Raw genomic sequence first — 17,862 nt, 5'->3', positions numbered from 1 at the left:
TATAGGCAGGTGCGTTCCTAGGCAGCTCCTGACCTGACTGTTCAGATGGGACTCTCTGTGGCCCAGAGGAAGCTTGTCAAATGCACGTACCAAATTGCTCATACCAGTGTATGACCAAGTCACTATAAAATATTAATTGCCAGGAATAACAGATTATATGAAAAATTAGGTGTTACAGAATATTCAAACCTGAGATTAATAAACAGAATGGATTTCATATTTCTCTTATCCTATCTGATTTGATGGATGGAACTGGAGGCTATCATTCTAATTGAAAAAAGCCAGTACCCCCAAACCAAAGGCCTAGTGTTCTCTCTGATATGCAGATGCTGACTCACAGTAGGCAGGGGTGGGAGGAGGGCCATGATTAGTGGGTGGGAGGGAGGGGAGAGAGGACTGGAAAGGCAGTAGAATGAATTAGACAGTCATCACTTTCCTATGTTCATATATGAACACATGACCAGTGAAATTCCACATCATATACAACCACAAGAATGGGAAGTTATTCTCCATGTATGTGTAATATGTCAAAATACACTCTACTGTCATGTATAACTAAAAAGAATGAATAAAAAATATATAAATCAATAATCACTTTAAAAATGAATTTTAAAAATCATTCCATGAAATTCATCAGCCAGACACAAAATGATTTTGAGAAACATTAAATGATTGATTATATGTCATTTCTCCTTAAATATGTCTATAGATTAAAAAAAATACTAATCAATATCTGCCTCAAAAAAAAAGATTCATTCTTCCACTCAACAGTTAGTTATATATCAGCCAAGGGCCAGAAACTCAGCAGGCTACCAGGTCTAGCAGTGAAGGAGAGGTAGCCCCACCTTGTCACCTGTACAGACCAACATGCAAGGTGACAGGACAAGCAAGAGAATGGGAGCCCGGGGAGGGCTCCGTCCCACCCCAGGGGGAACAAAGAGTTGCCACTCTCCTAGAGGGAAGGCAGAGCTAACCTGGAGGTGACCGAGGACACACAAGTTCCAGATGGGAAAAAAGCAAGTCCAAAGACCTACAAGAGGGCAAATATTATAAAGGATAAAGCTGACAGTGAGAGACATTGGCCAGATGGAGAAGTAGGAGGCACCAGGCCCCACCTTTCCTCACAAGCAGTGAGGTGGCTATTCCCAAACAGGAATAGCTCTGCAGGGGCCCCAGCAAATGATAACTCCAAAGGAAAGATCACCAGGAAAAATCAACACACTTGAGATATATGGAGAGGCTGATGGAGAAGGGCTGCAGCTACATGTGTCAGCCAAGTGGGGTGCGACCAGGGACCCGGAGGTCTGTGTTGACAGTGTAAAGACATGGTAACCACGTGTGGAATCCATCTATAGTCTTAACACAAAGCCAAAACACAGATTAAAAGCAAGGGCATAGCCACAGCAAATGGTCAAGGGACACATAATATAAAAAGATAAAAATTGTGACATATACTTTCAAGAGGTGTGTTGGTTAATGGAGTTAAGATGTTGAGTTTCATTCTGCCCAGTTCATTTCTTTGTGGTCAGTTAAGTTCCTGTTTGCTTAAAATAGTTTGTTAAAACTATGTTTTCTGTAAGCCTCACAGGGACCACAAAGCAAAACTTTTAAGAGATGCACAAAAATCCAACAGTGAGGAGTTAGGATACTGTGGGAGAAAATCATTTAATCACAGATGCTAGGAGGAGAAAAGGGAGAAACCAGTAAGAAAACAGGCCCATGGCAGCAGCAAGCCCTGTTGCCATTGAGTGCCCGAGTGCAAGGGGGTTGAATCCTCTCATTAGAAGACAGAGTGGCTGGAGGCATTGGAAACAAGTCGCAGCTGTACACAAACCACAGGAAAGTCACTTCACCCATAAGGACAGATACACCCAAAGTGAAGTGATGGAAACTGTCTCATGCCAGTGAAACCAAGAAAGAACTGAGTCACCTAGACTAATATGGACTTTAACTCAAAACCATGTGGAGAGACAGAGAAGAACATTAGCCATGACATGTTTATATAGCAGGGAGAGCTACAGCTCTATAGGTATACACCACCTTGTACAGCTGGAATATATGCAAGCTTTATTTGTCCTGATACCTCAACAAAGCTAAAAATAACAAGGTTGAAAGAGATAAAAAAATTAAATTAAAATATATTGTGAGAAAAATCATTAAAATATGGATAAATGGGTCAATAGTTTCAGATATTTTCTTTTTTTTAATTTTATTATATAAGATCAGGAAAAAGCCTTTAAAAAAGTTCAGAGTTGATTCTGTGATACATTTGGTTAGTATTTTCCAACATAATAAAGCAAAATAATATTAAGGGAGAAATTGAAAACTGAATCACAAGAAAAATCAAGGTGAAAATTAATCAGAATTTTGTTGTTGATGTATTCACCTAGAAACAATCATAGAAAAGGCCAACCAAGAATATGCATCCAGGTTTAGGGTTATGGTTAGGATTAGGGTTATGCTTTATGTGGCCTTAAAAAAATAAAATCATTTAATAAGCTGAGATATTCACAGTGAATATGCTTCGGTGTGATAATCTTAAAATTAAAATGTCTGTGTGACTACAATTCATAATATTATCAATGATAATTTCAGCAGATAAATGACATAAATACACTTTAAAATAATTGATGATTATTATGTCTAAATTAATTGTAACATAACTTTAATATATCAAACATTTTTCCACAGTATGTTTGCCTCCAAAACGTAAAGAAATTGTACTCACCTTTCTGCTTAATTAGCTGTTCTGTATGAAATGAGATAAGTAATAAACAAAGATAAGTCCACAGCTATCAAAGTCTGGGAGACTTGCTAGAGAAGCAATCTTGACTCGATTCTTTCAAGCCATGACTTTGTAAAAGATTAGCCAGATATGAGATAAGAATGAGGACAATGCAGAAGAGATGCTGAGACGGTGTTTCCTCATCATCCCCAGGTGGTTTTCTGAGACTTGCAAAGCACTGTGGAGGGCCATTGCCCTGTGGCCTGTGTCCACCCTTGCCTCAGGTTTCTGCTCTTTTCTGTGGGGCTCCCTGTAAGATATTCCTCAAAGAATTCATCTGGTTCTTCTGTGAGACCTGAGCACTAAGGGACAGGGACAGGGTTCCAGGCCCTGGGCAGGAGTAGGTATGGAAAGAGTGGAAAGAGTCAGGATGCCCCGGACCAGCCAGTCCGTCTCCAGGGCCACAACTGGAAGAAATCCTGGGCATTGCAAAGATGTTTTTGTCCTTGAGCACTTCATAGGGTGTGACTTGGTGATGATAAAGAGCAATGATTCTTTGGTTATTGGTGTGTGGGCATGGGGAAGGATTCTAAATCCCAGAGGGTTAGAGAGGATCCTCCAGGCACAGAGAGGCAAATGCAAAGAAGGCACTTCACATACAATTAGGGAGCCTTCCTTCTTCTCAAACCCAGGGAAAGGAGTTAGCAAACAAAACCAGCAAAATAATGAGCAAGAAATAAGAAGTGGTAACAGTGGGCATTGGTAGAGCTCTTGATGGTGGATGGGGCTGTTTTCAGATTGGCTCCTTTTCTAGGATTTTATGGGTTTACTGCAACCTTTCCTTTAGCATTCTGCCCAGTTTCTACAACCAGTTTCTTTATTCCTCAGAATCAAAGTCATATTTACAACCTGGAAGGAATAACAGAGATAATAATCCAACAAAGCAAAGGGATGCTTGATCAAGCTCATTAGGGACACTAAGAATCTCAAACTCGCCATTGATATTTATTGATATTTCCTTCCTCAAATCTGTCCTTCAAAATCACCTGGCCTTTAAATTGTAGCCAAATACTTTAGCAGAGAGGAATTTATGAATGACTCACCATGTGTCCCTTGAGCCTATCTTAAAAACAAATATGTGCCCAAGTTAAAAGGTACTTGTCTAAAATCCTGACAGTTCATTATTCCGCAGGCCACCAAAGTCTATGACTTGTGTAAGTTGGGATTTACGTTTTCCATGTGTATGAGCTCAGAGATGTGGCTGTGCTCAGAGTCACAGTTGACAGGGACGGATGATCTCGGCTTGTGATTCCATCCATGTCAGATTGGGATGGGTCACATGGGTTTGCCTGAGCACCCTCTCCCTCACCCCTTCTCTGGGTGCCCACCGTGGTACAGGAGAGAGTTATGGGTTATGGTACAGGAGAGTTCTCTGGGTTATGGGGCTCCTTGGGGGAAACACTGCCACAGGCATTAGGCATTTTCTATTTAAATAATTTTAAACTGTTTGAAGAATAATTTCTCTAACTAGTTGGAGGTAGAGGGTCAAGACCCAAAGGAGATTTACCTCCAATATTGTGTTTCTAAGCTCAGGTAGGTATCGATGATTCTTACCCATGTTTACTCACCTGGAGGGGCTCTTCACCTGAGAAGTGGCCTGCAGAGATCACACTTGCACCTCAACTCTGTCGGGAATCTCTGCCTGCTCTGGAGACCTGGAGACCTGCTTTTCTGATCAAGCTCAGCATCTGCCCTCCAGAACCCTGGACTAGGACACAGGGCAGTGCTGCCCCTCTCTAATTCCCTCAGAACTGCTTTACCCTGTAAGCCTAGTGCCTCCCCCAGGGCCAGCCTGCTCTGCCAGGGACGTCTTTGCAACAGCAGCAGGACCCAAGGTCCTCATCTTCAGCTTGTAACATCTTAATCATAATCCTTGGGATGAAGCAGGTGCACTTACCTGGTCCAAATAGACCAAGTGAGTGAAAATGGAGTTTCCAAAATGGCTCTTTTGATTTTAAAATCAAAGCAGAATAAATTGTCTTCCTCTCAGAAGTAAATCTCAGTCTATTTCTCATTCTTACATCTTCTTCTCTACTTGTAAGGCCCACAGGTAGGTAAGATCCAGGTGTGGACACACTTGGTAACTGCTTGTCTTCTTGCTGGATTTGACCCATTCCTCCTGTGTTCAACCTTGGACTATTCTCCTACATCGAGTTTTAATACATGGACTTTACACTCTGATGTTTAAATGCTTCTCAATATCTTCCTAAACCATCAGTGTGGTCCCTGGCCCTGCAGTGTCAGCGTCACACATTAGCTTGTAGAGTCCTCATTTTTAGGACCAGCCTGGACCTGCTGAACCAGAAGTTGGCATAGGGCTCAGCTCTCTGCACTTTTAATAGCTGAACTTGTGGCACCCCCAAGTTGGAGACCCTGTGCTCTACGGGGTCCTCATAGAAGACTTGCTAGGCAGTGTGGTATGGTGATTCTGCCTGGGTTCTCTGGAACTGCCAAAGCACAGCTGCCCCTTGGAGATGTTGCTGGAAGTGTGCACACAGGCATGTTAAGCAGGGCAGGTGGCTCGTCCTCACCTACGCTTTCCCCTGATCTGCTGCTAACACGGATGGCCTGAGTTCCTTGGAACTTTCTGAGCTCTCCCACTTCCCACACCTTCTCATGCTGGACAATGTGTTCCAGAGACCTAATGGGGGGATGAGGTTCTGTGAGTTAAAAGTAAGCCAACTCACCGTGCTTTGTCTTGAGTAGACCTAAGAAAAGAAAAAAAAGATGGATTGATTGGTAAGACTCACTGGGGCCTGTGGGAGCTGCCTTTCAGCTCACAAGAGTTCTGAAGATCCAGTTAGATATCAGGTCCCCACAGAGTTCCTATCTGTAGTTGAAGGAGCCCAGAAATGTCCACATTCCTGTCTTCCCCAAGTATAGAGAGCAGGGTGCAGGAAAAAAAAAAAAAAAGGGCAACAGAAAAAAAAAGAAGCAACGCTTTAATCCAGGAGTGGAGTTCAGGACTTTATCCTCCAAGCCCAATGTTATGAGGAAAACAACTTTGCCTGCTCTGGTGCAGACTCTTTAGTGCTTTAACCATTGTGAAGTGAGTGGCCCAGTGGCAACAGCTCTGTTCCACAGCTGTGCCTTCCTCACCTCTGCTTCCAGGCTCTGCTTCACACCAAATGGAACCTAAGCATTAGGCAGAGGATCCCATGCCTCCACCCCAGCTCCAGCTGTTCCCTAATCCACTTCTTCCTTCTGGGAACTCACATCTGACAACGTTGCATATTAATAAGTCACACACTGTTTGTCTGTTTATGTTTGGCTTATTTTTCTATGTAGTATTTTGAAAGTTTATCTCTATTAGAGAATAGAACAGAACTTGTTTTTTGTGTCTGAATCTATGCCATATTTGTTCATCCATTCATATGACCGTGGATGCCTGGGATGTTGATGCCTGTGGCTCTTGTGAGTAATGCCACAATGGACGCTCAAGGGCAGGTGACCCCTGTTGTTGACTCTGTGGGCACACACCTGAGGGGGGTGCTTGGTCCTAGGATAATTCTGTGCACAGCTTTTTGAGAAAATGCCAGGCTGCTTTTCACCAAGATTGCAGCATTTTAAATCCCATTAGCAATGTGCAGGACACAGAAGGAGGAGGAGGACCCAGACCCGCTCCCTCTTTAGCAAACTTCTCAAGGGAACTAGCAATGGGTGGCGTGAGAACCACCTCACACTCTCAGTGACCTAAGGTCCTCCCATTAGCTCAGTTAAGAAGTCTGACCGCCTTTCTGTTGTACAACCCTGGGGACCAAGCAGAACACAATGGGCCCTGGTGGTAACCAGACCAGGTCCCAACCACTGCAGCATCCCTGGACTGGACCTCACGCCAGGCACCAGGAAATTTAGAAAGTGGGAAACGTTACTTTCCCCATGGGAACTAGAGTCACACCTGTGTTGCCTGTGCCCTTGACTTCTCCAGACACCTTGACACATGGACGCTTCCCAATTAATGCACGCTAACAGATAAACGCCCACATTTCAGCATGAATATAGACATTCCTTGATAAATCAGTCATTTTTGACTTGAGGGTCTCACTGTGTTGCCAGGTTGGTCAAGCCATTCTCCCTCCTTAGCCTGCCAAGCTAGGACCACAGGTGTGCACCACCACACCTGGCTCAAATCATTCTTTTTTATTTTCTAAGTTTTATTTCTGATTGTTTTCAATAGGTAATGCATGTGTGTGACTCCCAAATCAAAGGGATACATAATAAGATACACTTTGTGGGGTTCCCTCAAACCTGTGCCCAGCTACTCTACCCCCCAAACCAGAAACCCTTCTTAAGTAGAGAGGTGATGGAAACCAATTTGAGAAACCCCAGGCTGTCCTCATTTTATTTCATTTTTGGTATAAATACTAACAGGGATCTCTTTCATTCTAAAAAAAATGTTTAATTTAGACAAATATTATGCAGTTACACTCTCTACATTTAACTACTTTCTATACTTTCTTCAAATTTGGTTTATGTAGAACCAACTTAATAAGAGTAAATATTCCTTTTCCCCCTTTATATGATAAATCAGTGTGATAAGCCTATTCCACACACTTTGGGATAATGTTGTTTGAGCTGAAAGAGTGCATATGTGGACCCAAAACAATGTATCTTAAGAAAACAGCTTATTCAGGGTAGTTAAGCAATTGTTTTGGATATATGCTCCTAACAATTGGACACATACACACACTCACACACACTATTTGATATTTTTCTGTAGTTCAAGCTGATATAATTATCGAATTAAAATGATACAAAAGGGAAACAGTGAAGATCGTAATTTGAATGAGATATTTTGAATAAATGATGACTGGTGACATTGAAGTAGTACATTTTGAAAAATTTTCCAAATTATCAGACATGTTGTCAAATTATTTGATCAATAACCAACATTCTTCTTATATTTTTCTATTGGATTCTTTTCTGGCTTCCAAATATTATTTTTGGTTCCTTCAAACATCTCTCCATATTAAAAAGAAACCTGTCTTCTAAAGTTGCACAACATTAGTAACATCATGTTTTGGGACAAGCCATGTGACACTCTGGGCAGGGCTCTGTCAAATGTCCGTTGCAGGGACTGGAGGCCCAAGAGCAGCACGTGCACAGGGCAGGCATCTCTTCCCACCCTGGTTTCTGTCCACCCTGTATGAGTACTCCCTTTGCAGGAATAGGGGAAGTAAATCGTGCAGCTGGCTCTCAGGATACTGCAATGGGGTGAGCATCTGTCAACAGAGGGGTCTAAGGCAGCCACATCCTGGTCCTACAGGAGGGCTGGTCAGAGCCTGGACAGCACTGGCATTGATGCTGATGGAGGGAAACCTTCCAACAAACTGGGGGACATGCTGGAAGGCAAGGCCTCAGCTCTTCTTCCAGCCCTCCTGGGAGTGATTCTTTCTGAGAAGCGTTTTCCCTTCACTGCCCACAGATGAGCAGTTGGTTCCCATCCTGCACAGTTCCCTGGGCTACCCAGGTTTCCAACAGTTGGCTTCAATTCCAGCACTGCCCACCTGGAGTGAGAATCGGGGCATGGAATTGAATTCTCTCAGGAGATGCTTTCTTTGGAGACTGGGAAAAGGTAGACAGGCGCATGCAGCCCTGGCCTGAGTGTAGTTTAAATCTGTCAAAATCCTGTGACTGTTCCTAGAGGAGTCACCCGAGCCTGATCCAGCATGCACCTTTCAAAGTTAGAAAACACTGGCACTCTGAGGACAGGAGAAGATGCCCTAAAGCTGACTAAGGGGTTCTGCTAAGAGAAAACACCACAGCCTTTGGCCATCTTTGGATGGAGAGACAGATAAATAGACAAACAGACAGACACATACATCCATAGGAGGTTCTAGTTTTTGAATGCAACTATTTAAGTGACGGATCTGAAAACAATCCCATAGACACACACATACTTCTCATGACGAGGTGGCTGCCTCAACCAGGAAACCTGTCATCTGAGAAAGACGCAGGCCAGAAGGTGAAGGTGAATTCTGTTTCCTGTTCAGGTTATTCTTTCTCAGTTTTAATTCTGAAGACTGCCCCTCATCCACTCCTGACTTTCTTGCACAGCAGTCCTTCGGTCTGTCCCCACTCACCTTTGTCTTTCCTGGCAAGCAGGAACACAGCACAGATGGCTGCAGCGAGGACCAGGACAGAGACGAGCATGGCCAGCACCACCATCCAGGTGCAGGAGCTGGGGAACAAGCCCTCTGCAAAACAGGACACTCTCTCAGGGTCCCTGGACCATGTGTCCTTCTGGGGACACTGTCAGGAAGGGCCCAGTTTCCCACTCCGGGCCCCTCTCCTGGTAATCCGAGGAAACAGGGACCCTGAAGAGACTCCTGCTGGCCTGCGACTCCAGAGGTATGGAGACACAGAGGATTTATACTAAAAATTGTAAGAAATTTTAAACACAGTGAAGATACAAAACCAATTCTTCAGCCACCTATGTACTAAGAACATTTCTTAAAATCATCACAAAATTCTACATATCTATGGGGTGCCATATGAAGTTTTGATACACATATGCAGTGTTTAGTGTTCAAATTCATTTCTCTTCAAATAGTATTTCTTCTTGGTGAAAAACATACAAAAACCTTTCTGCTAGCTTTTTAAAACTGTGGTGTACTTCATCATCATCTATCGTCATTCTACTGGACAACAGAACACCCAGACCAATTCCTTCTTTCTGACTTCTTCCCCATTGACCACCTTTCCATTATTCTTTAACTAACATTAGCATCTCTGTGTTTGTGACTTGTAATTATTTTTCAATAAATAATATCTTCAAAAGCACCGCGTTTCTCCTTCTGTCCACTTCTCCCCCCTACTAGGTCATTCCTAAGGGACTTTGTCACGAGGCCTCTCTATGCAATTAACTTTTACATATATGTATTTGTGATCCTAGTAACAGTGCAGAGGAGTCCTGGGAGCTTCTCTAGGATCAGGGAGGGGTTGTGATGTTTTGGCAAATAGGTTTCCTGTTCAAGGTTCTAGAAACAGAATTCTACTTCCCCTCAGGGCCTCTTCTGGAATGGCCATGGCCAGCAGTTCAAAGTGACTATTGGGCAAATATTTTAACAATGGGTTGGTTCAAGAGAAGCATCAAGGCCACTCATTGAAGGACTATATTTAACTATAAAGCCCTGTATACTTGGAATTCTGTAAGAGAGTACATCACTAACTACACACCAAATGTAATAAATATGTGAGTTGATGAATGTTAATTAGCTTGATTAAGGCAATACTTCACAATGCATGTGCATATTGATGTCACCTATCGTACCTTACATAGGGGACCTTTACTGCCAACACCTTTTACTTAATAAGATTGGTTCAAAACAGGCCTTAGGACACTATTGTTGATGGATTACTTTGATCCAAAAATCTTAGCAAAAGGCTTATAAATTAATCAATTGGGAAATTATTACTTATATAGTAATTGCTTCCAACATAAATATGAAGAACTATATTCTTTTTCTGTTTTATCTTCTACATTTTGATTTTCAAAAACTCTGTATTACTATAATTTTTGCAGCTGTAATCCCAGCTCATCATTTCCTGTTAAATGTCTATTCCTTTCTCCACTGTATAGTTCTGAGAAGGAGGCTCCATCCCTTTGCTCTCCTCTGAGCTTATGTTATTAAGATTAATACTTTTTTAAAAAAGTAATTTACTTCTCTGACATTAGTGCTTGTCTTCTTTATGATTCCAACTTTTCAAACAAATGTGACTTCCCAGACTAAGGCATAAAAGAGTGTTGACCCAAAGTCCTTCCTTAGTACTGTTCTAAGAAGGAGGAATATGAAAGAGGAATAAGGAGGAGGAATATGAAATAAGCCCAGTGTCTTCAGGGGCTTACCCTCCCACGATGACGTGCATGACCAAAGTCACGCACACTGAGTGGGAAACTTGGTACAAATGCCTCAGGCATGGCTTCCCAGAGGGGACGATGCTAATGTCTGTACATGCAGGTGTGGCATCCAGCTGGGTACAGGGAGGAGGAGGGAACAGGAGGGTGAATGTCCAGAGCCCTGCTGTGGACCTGCAGGTGGGCAGAGAGGAGGTAGCAAAAGGTGACCCTGCAGGAGCCAAAGCAGATGGGGTGTCAGGAGCATCTTCTGCAGACTTGCAGACCTGAAATCCAGACATTTCCTATTAAAGGACTGTGCACTGAACCATCTGGGCAGACTTCATGCCTGCACAGTCACTGTGGGAGGGTGTAGAGCCTGTGGGGTCTTTCTGTGCCAGTGGCATGACTGCATCAGCTAACCTCATAACACTCTATGGGGAGACCCTCTCATTCCTGCTCCCTAACACCTGGGCACTGGGAACAGGAAGGTCAGTCTCAATCTGCAAAGCTGGAAAGCGACACTGAGAGGATCCCCTCAATTCATCAATGTCAACTGCACTGCACTTGTTGGCAGTGGTTTCCCTGGGCAGTGGGCTGGATGGTCAGAGGAGAGAACTGGCAGTATCCTACAATGCTCCCTTACTCTCTGAATGCCTTCACACATGCAGGCATTCATATTCTTGTAAAATAAACTAATGGCATTTCTTTGCCATGGAGAGAATTATAAAACAGGACAGAAGACATGTTTTCCTAGCTCTCTGGGTAGGAGGAGTTGCAAACTGGTGAATGGCTGCATCCTTCTGGGTTGTCTGTGGCGGGCCTTTGCTAGCCACACCCTCTCTCTCAATGGCCAGATCTCAAGAATATGATGAGGAGGGCACTGACCTGCTAAGGAGACACACACTCCCTTCTGAGAGCTGAGGACAGGGTTCCTTATGAAGCAGGACACATTTGCACTCAAGCTCTTGTCCACCATGATGGAGGTTTGCACTTCAAACAAGCCGTCTCCATCTGTCGTCTTGGTTTCTGAGGCTGGGGTCAGGTGCTGCTCCAGAGAGTCCTCCCAGTGTACCTCGGGCTCTGGATACCACCCCATGGATGTGCAGGTCAGCTTCAGGCCGTCGGCATCGTCAGTTTCAACATGAATATGAGGGGTTGACCCCGAGCCTGGAAAGTGAAGAGAGGCAGACACAGCTTCTTCAAGTTCTGAGCCACTTCAAGTGGTGTGAACTTATGTCTGCTGGTCATCTTTGTAAACTGGGAGTGGGACTAAAACTAATCAATCAATCCATAAATAAATACTGGCCACAAAGGACTTTAGGGGGAATAAAGTAAATCACCCATGTCAACATTTAACATACGAGTCCCTATCGTCCTTTTTATTTTTCCTCTCCACCCTTTGAAGCCATACTAATCATTTTATCTGGTTATTTGGAAAACTGGACACCAAACTCATTATCAATCCAGGAGCAGCCTGTGCAGCTGCCCTTGGTGGTGATGAGGACCCAGCAGGAGTCCCACATCTGGCCTCCAGGCCTTCATCCTGGCCCTTCTCAGAGGAGCTCACCACTATGTTCCTGGATATGGTCGGGGCCCTCCGTCAGATTGGCCATCCCTTGCTGCACAGGCTGCGGAGCACTACGTGCCTGGCTGAACTGCGGCACGGACTTGCCTGTCACTTAGTGTCAATTAGGTTTAAATGTGAAAAGCAGTTTGCACCCAGCAGCCGCCACTCTGGACCACGCAGACCTGGGCAAGGTAAGCCTACCTGTGGCAGTGGCCACCCAGGAGACCACATGCCCCAGCCCCTTTGGAGCTAGGAGTGGCCTGGAGCTTCCCACAGGGGCTGAGTGGCAATTGCACGTGCTGTGGACTCTGTTTCTAAGGAGAAGTGCCCCTGCCTCCTGCCCCTTCCTCTTTCCTGGGGCTGCAGTGCAGGGAGACTGGTAATCATCCCTGGTAGTGAAGAAGGAGTCCATGCCATGGTGGGTGCAAGGTCAACGTGGACTGTGGAACCTCACAGGTGAGCTGCTGCGGCAGACCTGTGCCCAACACCCCTGCACTTGAGGTAGGAAGCTCTGCTATAGGACACTCGTTTGCAGGTTAGTGAATAATCTCAATCTTAGCTAACAGAAATGATAAGATACAAACAAATGTACTGGGGGTCAACCCGCCCATTGTGGGTTGAGTTCGGTTTCCTATAAAGACATGGTCAAGTCCTCACCCTCATACCTGTGAATGTGACATTCTTTGGTAACACGATCTTTTCAGATAATTGGTAAAGACTAGGTTGAGTTGGATTAGGGTGGGTCCTGATCCCATATGACTGGCAACTTTTTAACAAGAGAAAAAGTTAGACCTAGGGACACAGGGACATTAGCCAAGCAGATGTGGAGTTTGAGACCGGATGGTGAAGCTACAAGCCCAGGGACAGCTGGGTTGCCAAAAGCTGGATCAGAGAGGGAAGCTCTCCCCAGGGGCCTTGGGGCCTGGCTCTCCAACTCCTCTATTTGAACTGAAGGCCTCCAGAAATGTAAATAAATCTAGATAAATAAACAACTTCTGTTGTTTCAAGCAAACTCATTTGTGGTGATTTGTTAATGGAAGCCCTGAGAGTCTATTGATGACCCTCTCTTGTCACCTCCTGAGGCCTTGCTAATTGGGCCCTAAACAAGCATCTGGAGTGAAGATTGAATGTTCAAGCCCATGGTGTCCTGCACAGCAGGGACCTCAGTGTCTGAACAGGAAAGGGTCATTTCAGAAGCTGAGGGCTTTGAGAAGCAGTGGGGAACGCCTGCTCGGCCCAGCGGCCCCATTTCCTGTGCTGACATGGAGCAGCACAGCAGAGCCAGTGGCTTCAGCTCTCGGGACAGCAGCTCCCTTTCCCTAGGACATGGGTGACACTCTCAGCGCAGGGGCTGGAGAAGCCAGGGAGTAGCTGGGGCTCTATAATAAGAACATACAGTTCAGCATACAGGGCTGCTCAGTGAAGGAAACAGAGGGTACTTTCCACTTGTCCCTCCTGGCCCTTTCACTTGAAAACATGTCCCTCTGTGTCTCATCACTGGCTGTGTCCTCATGAGTTCAATAAAGATGGGCTTGTGTTTAGTATATTCTAAAAATACAGAGCTCAGTTAGCAGGACTTTATAGAAACATGGCGTCAAGGTGCCAGATTTCCTGGGGATAAGAGAGTAAGGTGGTTCTCTGATTCAGGCCACTGTCCCCTGTGTTACATATTTTGAGAATCTGAGATATTAACTTTGAGACCATCCTTGGGGGAAACCCATGGTTTTTGCTAGTGCAAAGAGACTGAGGATATGACTTGACACCAAGGCTTTAAGTGGTATTTCCTCTCTCCTAGAGGAGAATTTCAACACCTGCCTGCGGCTCCCACAACATGTTAGTCCATGGATCTGTGCTCCTGTGAAGCTGGCTGGGGAGTGGGACAGGGATGAGCCTTGGCTTTAAGAACTCAGCTTCAGAATTCACCGAAGGCTGGGGTTCTGCAAAGATTTGCACCTGCAGCACCACTGATGGTTAAAGATGGGGGACCGCGTGGGGTCTATCTAAACCCAAGGTGTGGGAGAACCTTTTCTCTAAGACACACAGTACACTGGGGCTGCCCAAATGGATGACATTTCCAGCAGGCACTGATTTCTGACCTTGAACCAAACTTCACTCCTCTAGGAGGGAGGAGCAGGTGAAGACATGTGGGCCCAGAAACCACACAACCTAGACCACCACAGGACACTGAGGCCTTCTGGAGAAGAGGGCCACAGGCTCAATCCAAGGACCTGCGGTTCACCAGGAGCTGGGCTCTGGTGAGGCCTCCTAACCTGGCGCAGCAGCCACCACCACGCTGCATTGTGTGGAGTCCAGTGGGTGTGACCCAGAGGCTCAACCCAGGACACCTGGTCTAGACAGGGAGGAGGTGAAGAAACAGGCTATTTCATTTTCCTGGCTTAAGTAAAGAGAATAGCAGGTTCTCAGAGTGATGGTTCCCACTGTCATCACCAGGACATGATGGAAACTACAGCCTGCCTGGAGGTGTGCCAAGAGACGCTGCCTCAAGTAGGCAGCAGAGAAGCCTTTCTTTGGAGAAGCATCTCATGTTTAGTAACATATTTTGTCACTTACTATTCCAGTATTTATACCGTGATGGCCCTGAAGGCCTGTGATAATTTGGGAAGGCCTGGCCCTTCATGAATTCTGGCTTCACCATGTGCGTGCTGTGAAAGTTGCATCCTAAACTCTATAGCTACTGAAATACCAAGCATTCCACCCGCAGAGAACACAAGGAAGTCAGTAACCCACTTTGGGCACAGTGGGGACCCAGAGCATGATAAGGAGCCCAGTGGAACTCATTGCTATAGCTAGTGCTCCATGCCAACAGTGCTCTAGGGGAGGCTGACATGAGTTCCACCTCGTTTTCCTTCAGCATTCTACCTGCTCTTTATGCTTGAGTGGAAAGCTCAGTTGCACTTGCCCTGACTTGGGGAAGCCATGGGAGTGGAGCATCGGGGCTGCCCCCTGTTTGATACAGGAGATGAGCAGGTCCAACCTGCCCTGGCCTTCAGAAGCTCAGTATGCTCAACGCCCTCTGATGGTGGCGGCTGGTTTCTCATGGGGCCCCCTGAGAGGAGGGAGATACAAAAACTCTTTCTGAGGCTTTAAGATGTGTGTGAAGGGGGCTAATGCAGGCTCAGCCTCTCACTGAAGCTGGACCCTTCCTTCCTCCTTCACCTGGCAGGACAGATACTTTCCTGGGGTTCATATCTGACCAGGAGCAATACAGAAGGGCATGAACTTACGCAGGACCCAAGTAAACCAGAAGGCAAGGGTGGGAAACACCACATTAGACCACCCAGGATCATGCTGGATGTGCATGGAAGTGAGGTGCACTGAACTCAGGCCTGATGGTGGGTTGTGGAGTCTCTCTCCCTCTGTCTGGCTCCTTGTGGGGTTTGAAAGCCCAGGCTGTGGGCTTCTGGGACCCATCAGAAACGAGGCACACTATAATCCCTCCACTTCCCTCCCTGGAATTATGTTGACCATGTGGAGATGCAAATAGATTCCTATTAAAACGTAAGAAAGACAAAAATAGAGCCTCACATCTCTACCTTTCTTGGCATCATATCTAGCATTTGTGTAGCTTAGCCCAACTCTGTCCATACACGATGGCATCAATATGGCTCTTGATAAAACAGAATATCAATAAAAACTGAATCAGAGCTTCTGTTTGACAGGCTCACCTGTGACCTCCACATGGAACCGTGCTTCATTGTGGTAGGTGGAGCTTACAAATAAACACCTGTAGTCCCCTTCATCTGCAGGGTGGATGGGGTGGATCCTCAGGGCCATCTGCCCTCTGGTGATGTTCTCCCTCAGGAGCTCCGTCCTCCCATGGTACTCTGGCCGCTGCTGCTCCAGGTAGTCCTTGGAGTCCCTGTAGTAGTGCACGAGGCCCGAGTGGTTGCCATGGAACCACCTGACTTCCATGTGCTGGGCATCCGTGGAGGGGCTGAGGCGGCAGGGGAACTCGGCCCCTGTTCCCACTACGGCGATGACTGGTGACCGAGGTCCCATCACTTGGAATTGTCCTGGAGATCAGGAAGATAAAGCATCATGGCCAAGGGCTGGCAGGCCGGGCTGCGACTGTGTGATGAGAGCAGCAGATCAGCTCATGGACACACTGAGCCATGGCCAGCTAGTGAGCAGGGGACGCTGGAAGCCAAGGTGAGTTCAGGAGGTAACACGGGATGTGAGGGTGGGTGCAAAGACCTGGTCCTTCAGGTGTGCTTTCCCAGGGGCTAAGAACTGAATTCAAATCCATGTGCATCAATTTCGGTCTAACAGAACCTGCAAAGTTACAGGGTGTGGTCCTCATTTTACATTGGCATAAACTGAGTCAATGAGTGCATGGGGAATTGTCATGAGCCAGGCTCAGAGAGTGTTCTAGCACCAGCAATCTGAAGGTCTCTGTTTAAACCTTGGATTACTCAATATATGATACATAGTACATACAACGATGTGTGCTGTGAAACAACTAAATGCCACGATTCTGTGTGACGAATAAAGGGAACACTACATACAATGTTATTGCATTTTAGAAAACAGGCATGAGAGCATCTTTACAAAAACAGTCTAAGACATTGCCACAGCTTATATCTAAGGTTAGGAATTATGAAAAGTGAAAAGATAAATGTAAATGCAAGGATTCAGACAATGTTTGATCTGCCTGGTGGCAAAATCAAAAGTGCCCTTTCCTCCCTCCCTTTCCTCAGAGCATCGCTTGAAGAATTCTGGAAATGTAAACCCTTTCTCTTTCTCTTTTGGCAGGTGTGATTTTTTTTAAAAAACTGCCTCAGCCTCCTGGACTTTGACAGCATGGGGACCTGGAGGGGGGCCTTGCGGTGTGGGCAGGGAGGGACGCTGCACCCTTGTCTCTGTCACTTTTCAGCCTGGTCCTTGATTGTCAGGGAGTTAGGAGCAACTCTGTAGTCAGCAAGCACAGGGGACAGCCGCTGGCCAAGGAACTTGAGATGAACAAGATGTGGGACGTGGTGCTGTCACACACCCTGACTTAGGACAAGGGGCCTTCCTGTTGGAGAATGTGAGATTATTGCACCACGTTGGCTGGACTAAATCAGTGGACAGGCTTCTTTCTGAATTGCTCTAGTGTCAGAGAATTAATTGTGTTACAGTCAGTGAAACTGGTCTGTGGTCTGAGAGGCTCATTGCTCTCTGAATACTTTTCTATGGCATTAAAGAGAAGTTTTGAGATTGTTGGATATTTCATTTTTAATTATTTCCCTGTTATATGATTTTATGTAAGTATCATATTTTTCTTTATAGCCTTTGGTGTGCAGATAACCCCCTTGCACATCAAGTGCCAACTCACAACTTTCAGCCTCCATTTTTAAAACATGAACCCTTTCTTGTAAACATGGGGGGAAGCTCCTGTTATTAACATGAAATTTCTTCTTTCTAAATAGCTGATGTCTTTTCTTCTTAGTGAGCAAGGTGAGGCCGTCTTGGTGGCATTAAGGTGTTCTTGGAAGCATCTAACGAGAGCGAAGGACAGGAGGCCTGGATTCCACACCTGCAAAGCCTGCCTTACAGACCTGGAGAGACGCTTGATCCAGGAGTGGGGACCCCAGTCTGCAGGTTGTGCCGAGGCCTAGGAAGGAAACAGCCAGTGCAGGGAGGAGAACAGCACCAAGCGCTCCACAGGCT

At 45.6% G+C, this 17,862-nt stretch overlaps 1 protein-coding gene across 2 annotated transcripts in view; it reads right to left on the bottom strand.

Annotated features, from left to right (window-relative positions):
• The window catches only part of LOC107148010 (butyrophilin subfamily 1 member A1-like), a 59,029-nt gene extending 42,802 nt beyond the window's left edge, over nt 1-16,227 (bottom strand). For both annotated transcript variants that reach the window (XM_015492591.2, XM_048814956.1), the window contains exon 1: nt 15,879-16,227. In XM_015492591.2, the coding sequence (XP_015348077.2) occupies nt 15,879-16,212 (334 nt within the window). In that variant the 5' untranslated portion in view covers nt 16,213-16,227. The remainder of the gene's footprint in view (nt 1-15,878) is intronic.
• Nucleotides 16,228-17,862: the final 1,635 nt, after the last annotated feature.

Source organism: Marmota marmota, unplaced genomic scaffold (genome assembly GCF_001458135.2).
Source record: "Marmota marmota marmota unplaced genomic scaffold, marMar, whole genome shotgun sequence".
Classification (NCBI taxonomy): Eukaryota; Metazoa; Chordata; class Mammalia; order Rodentia; family Sciuridae; genus Marmota; species Marmota marmota.
Note: the sequence above shows the minus strand (reverse complement) of the source record. Positions and strands in the feature narration are given on the sequence as shown.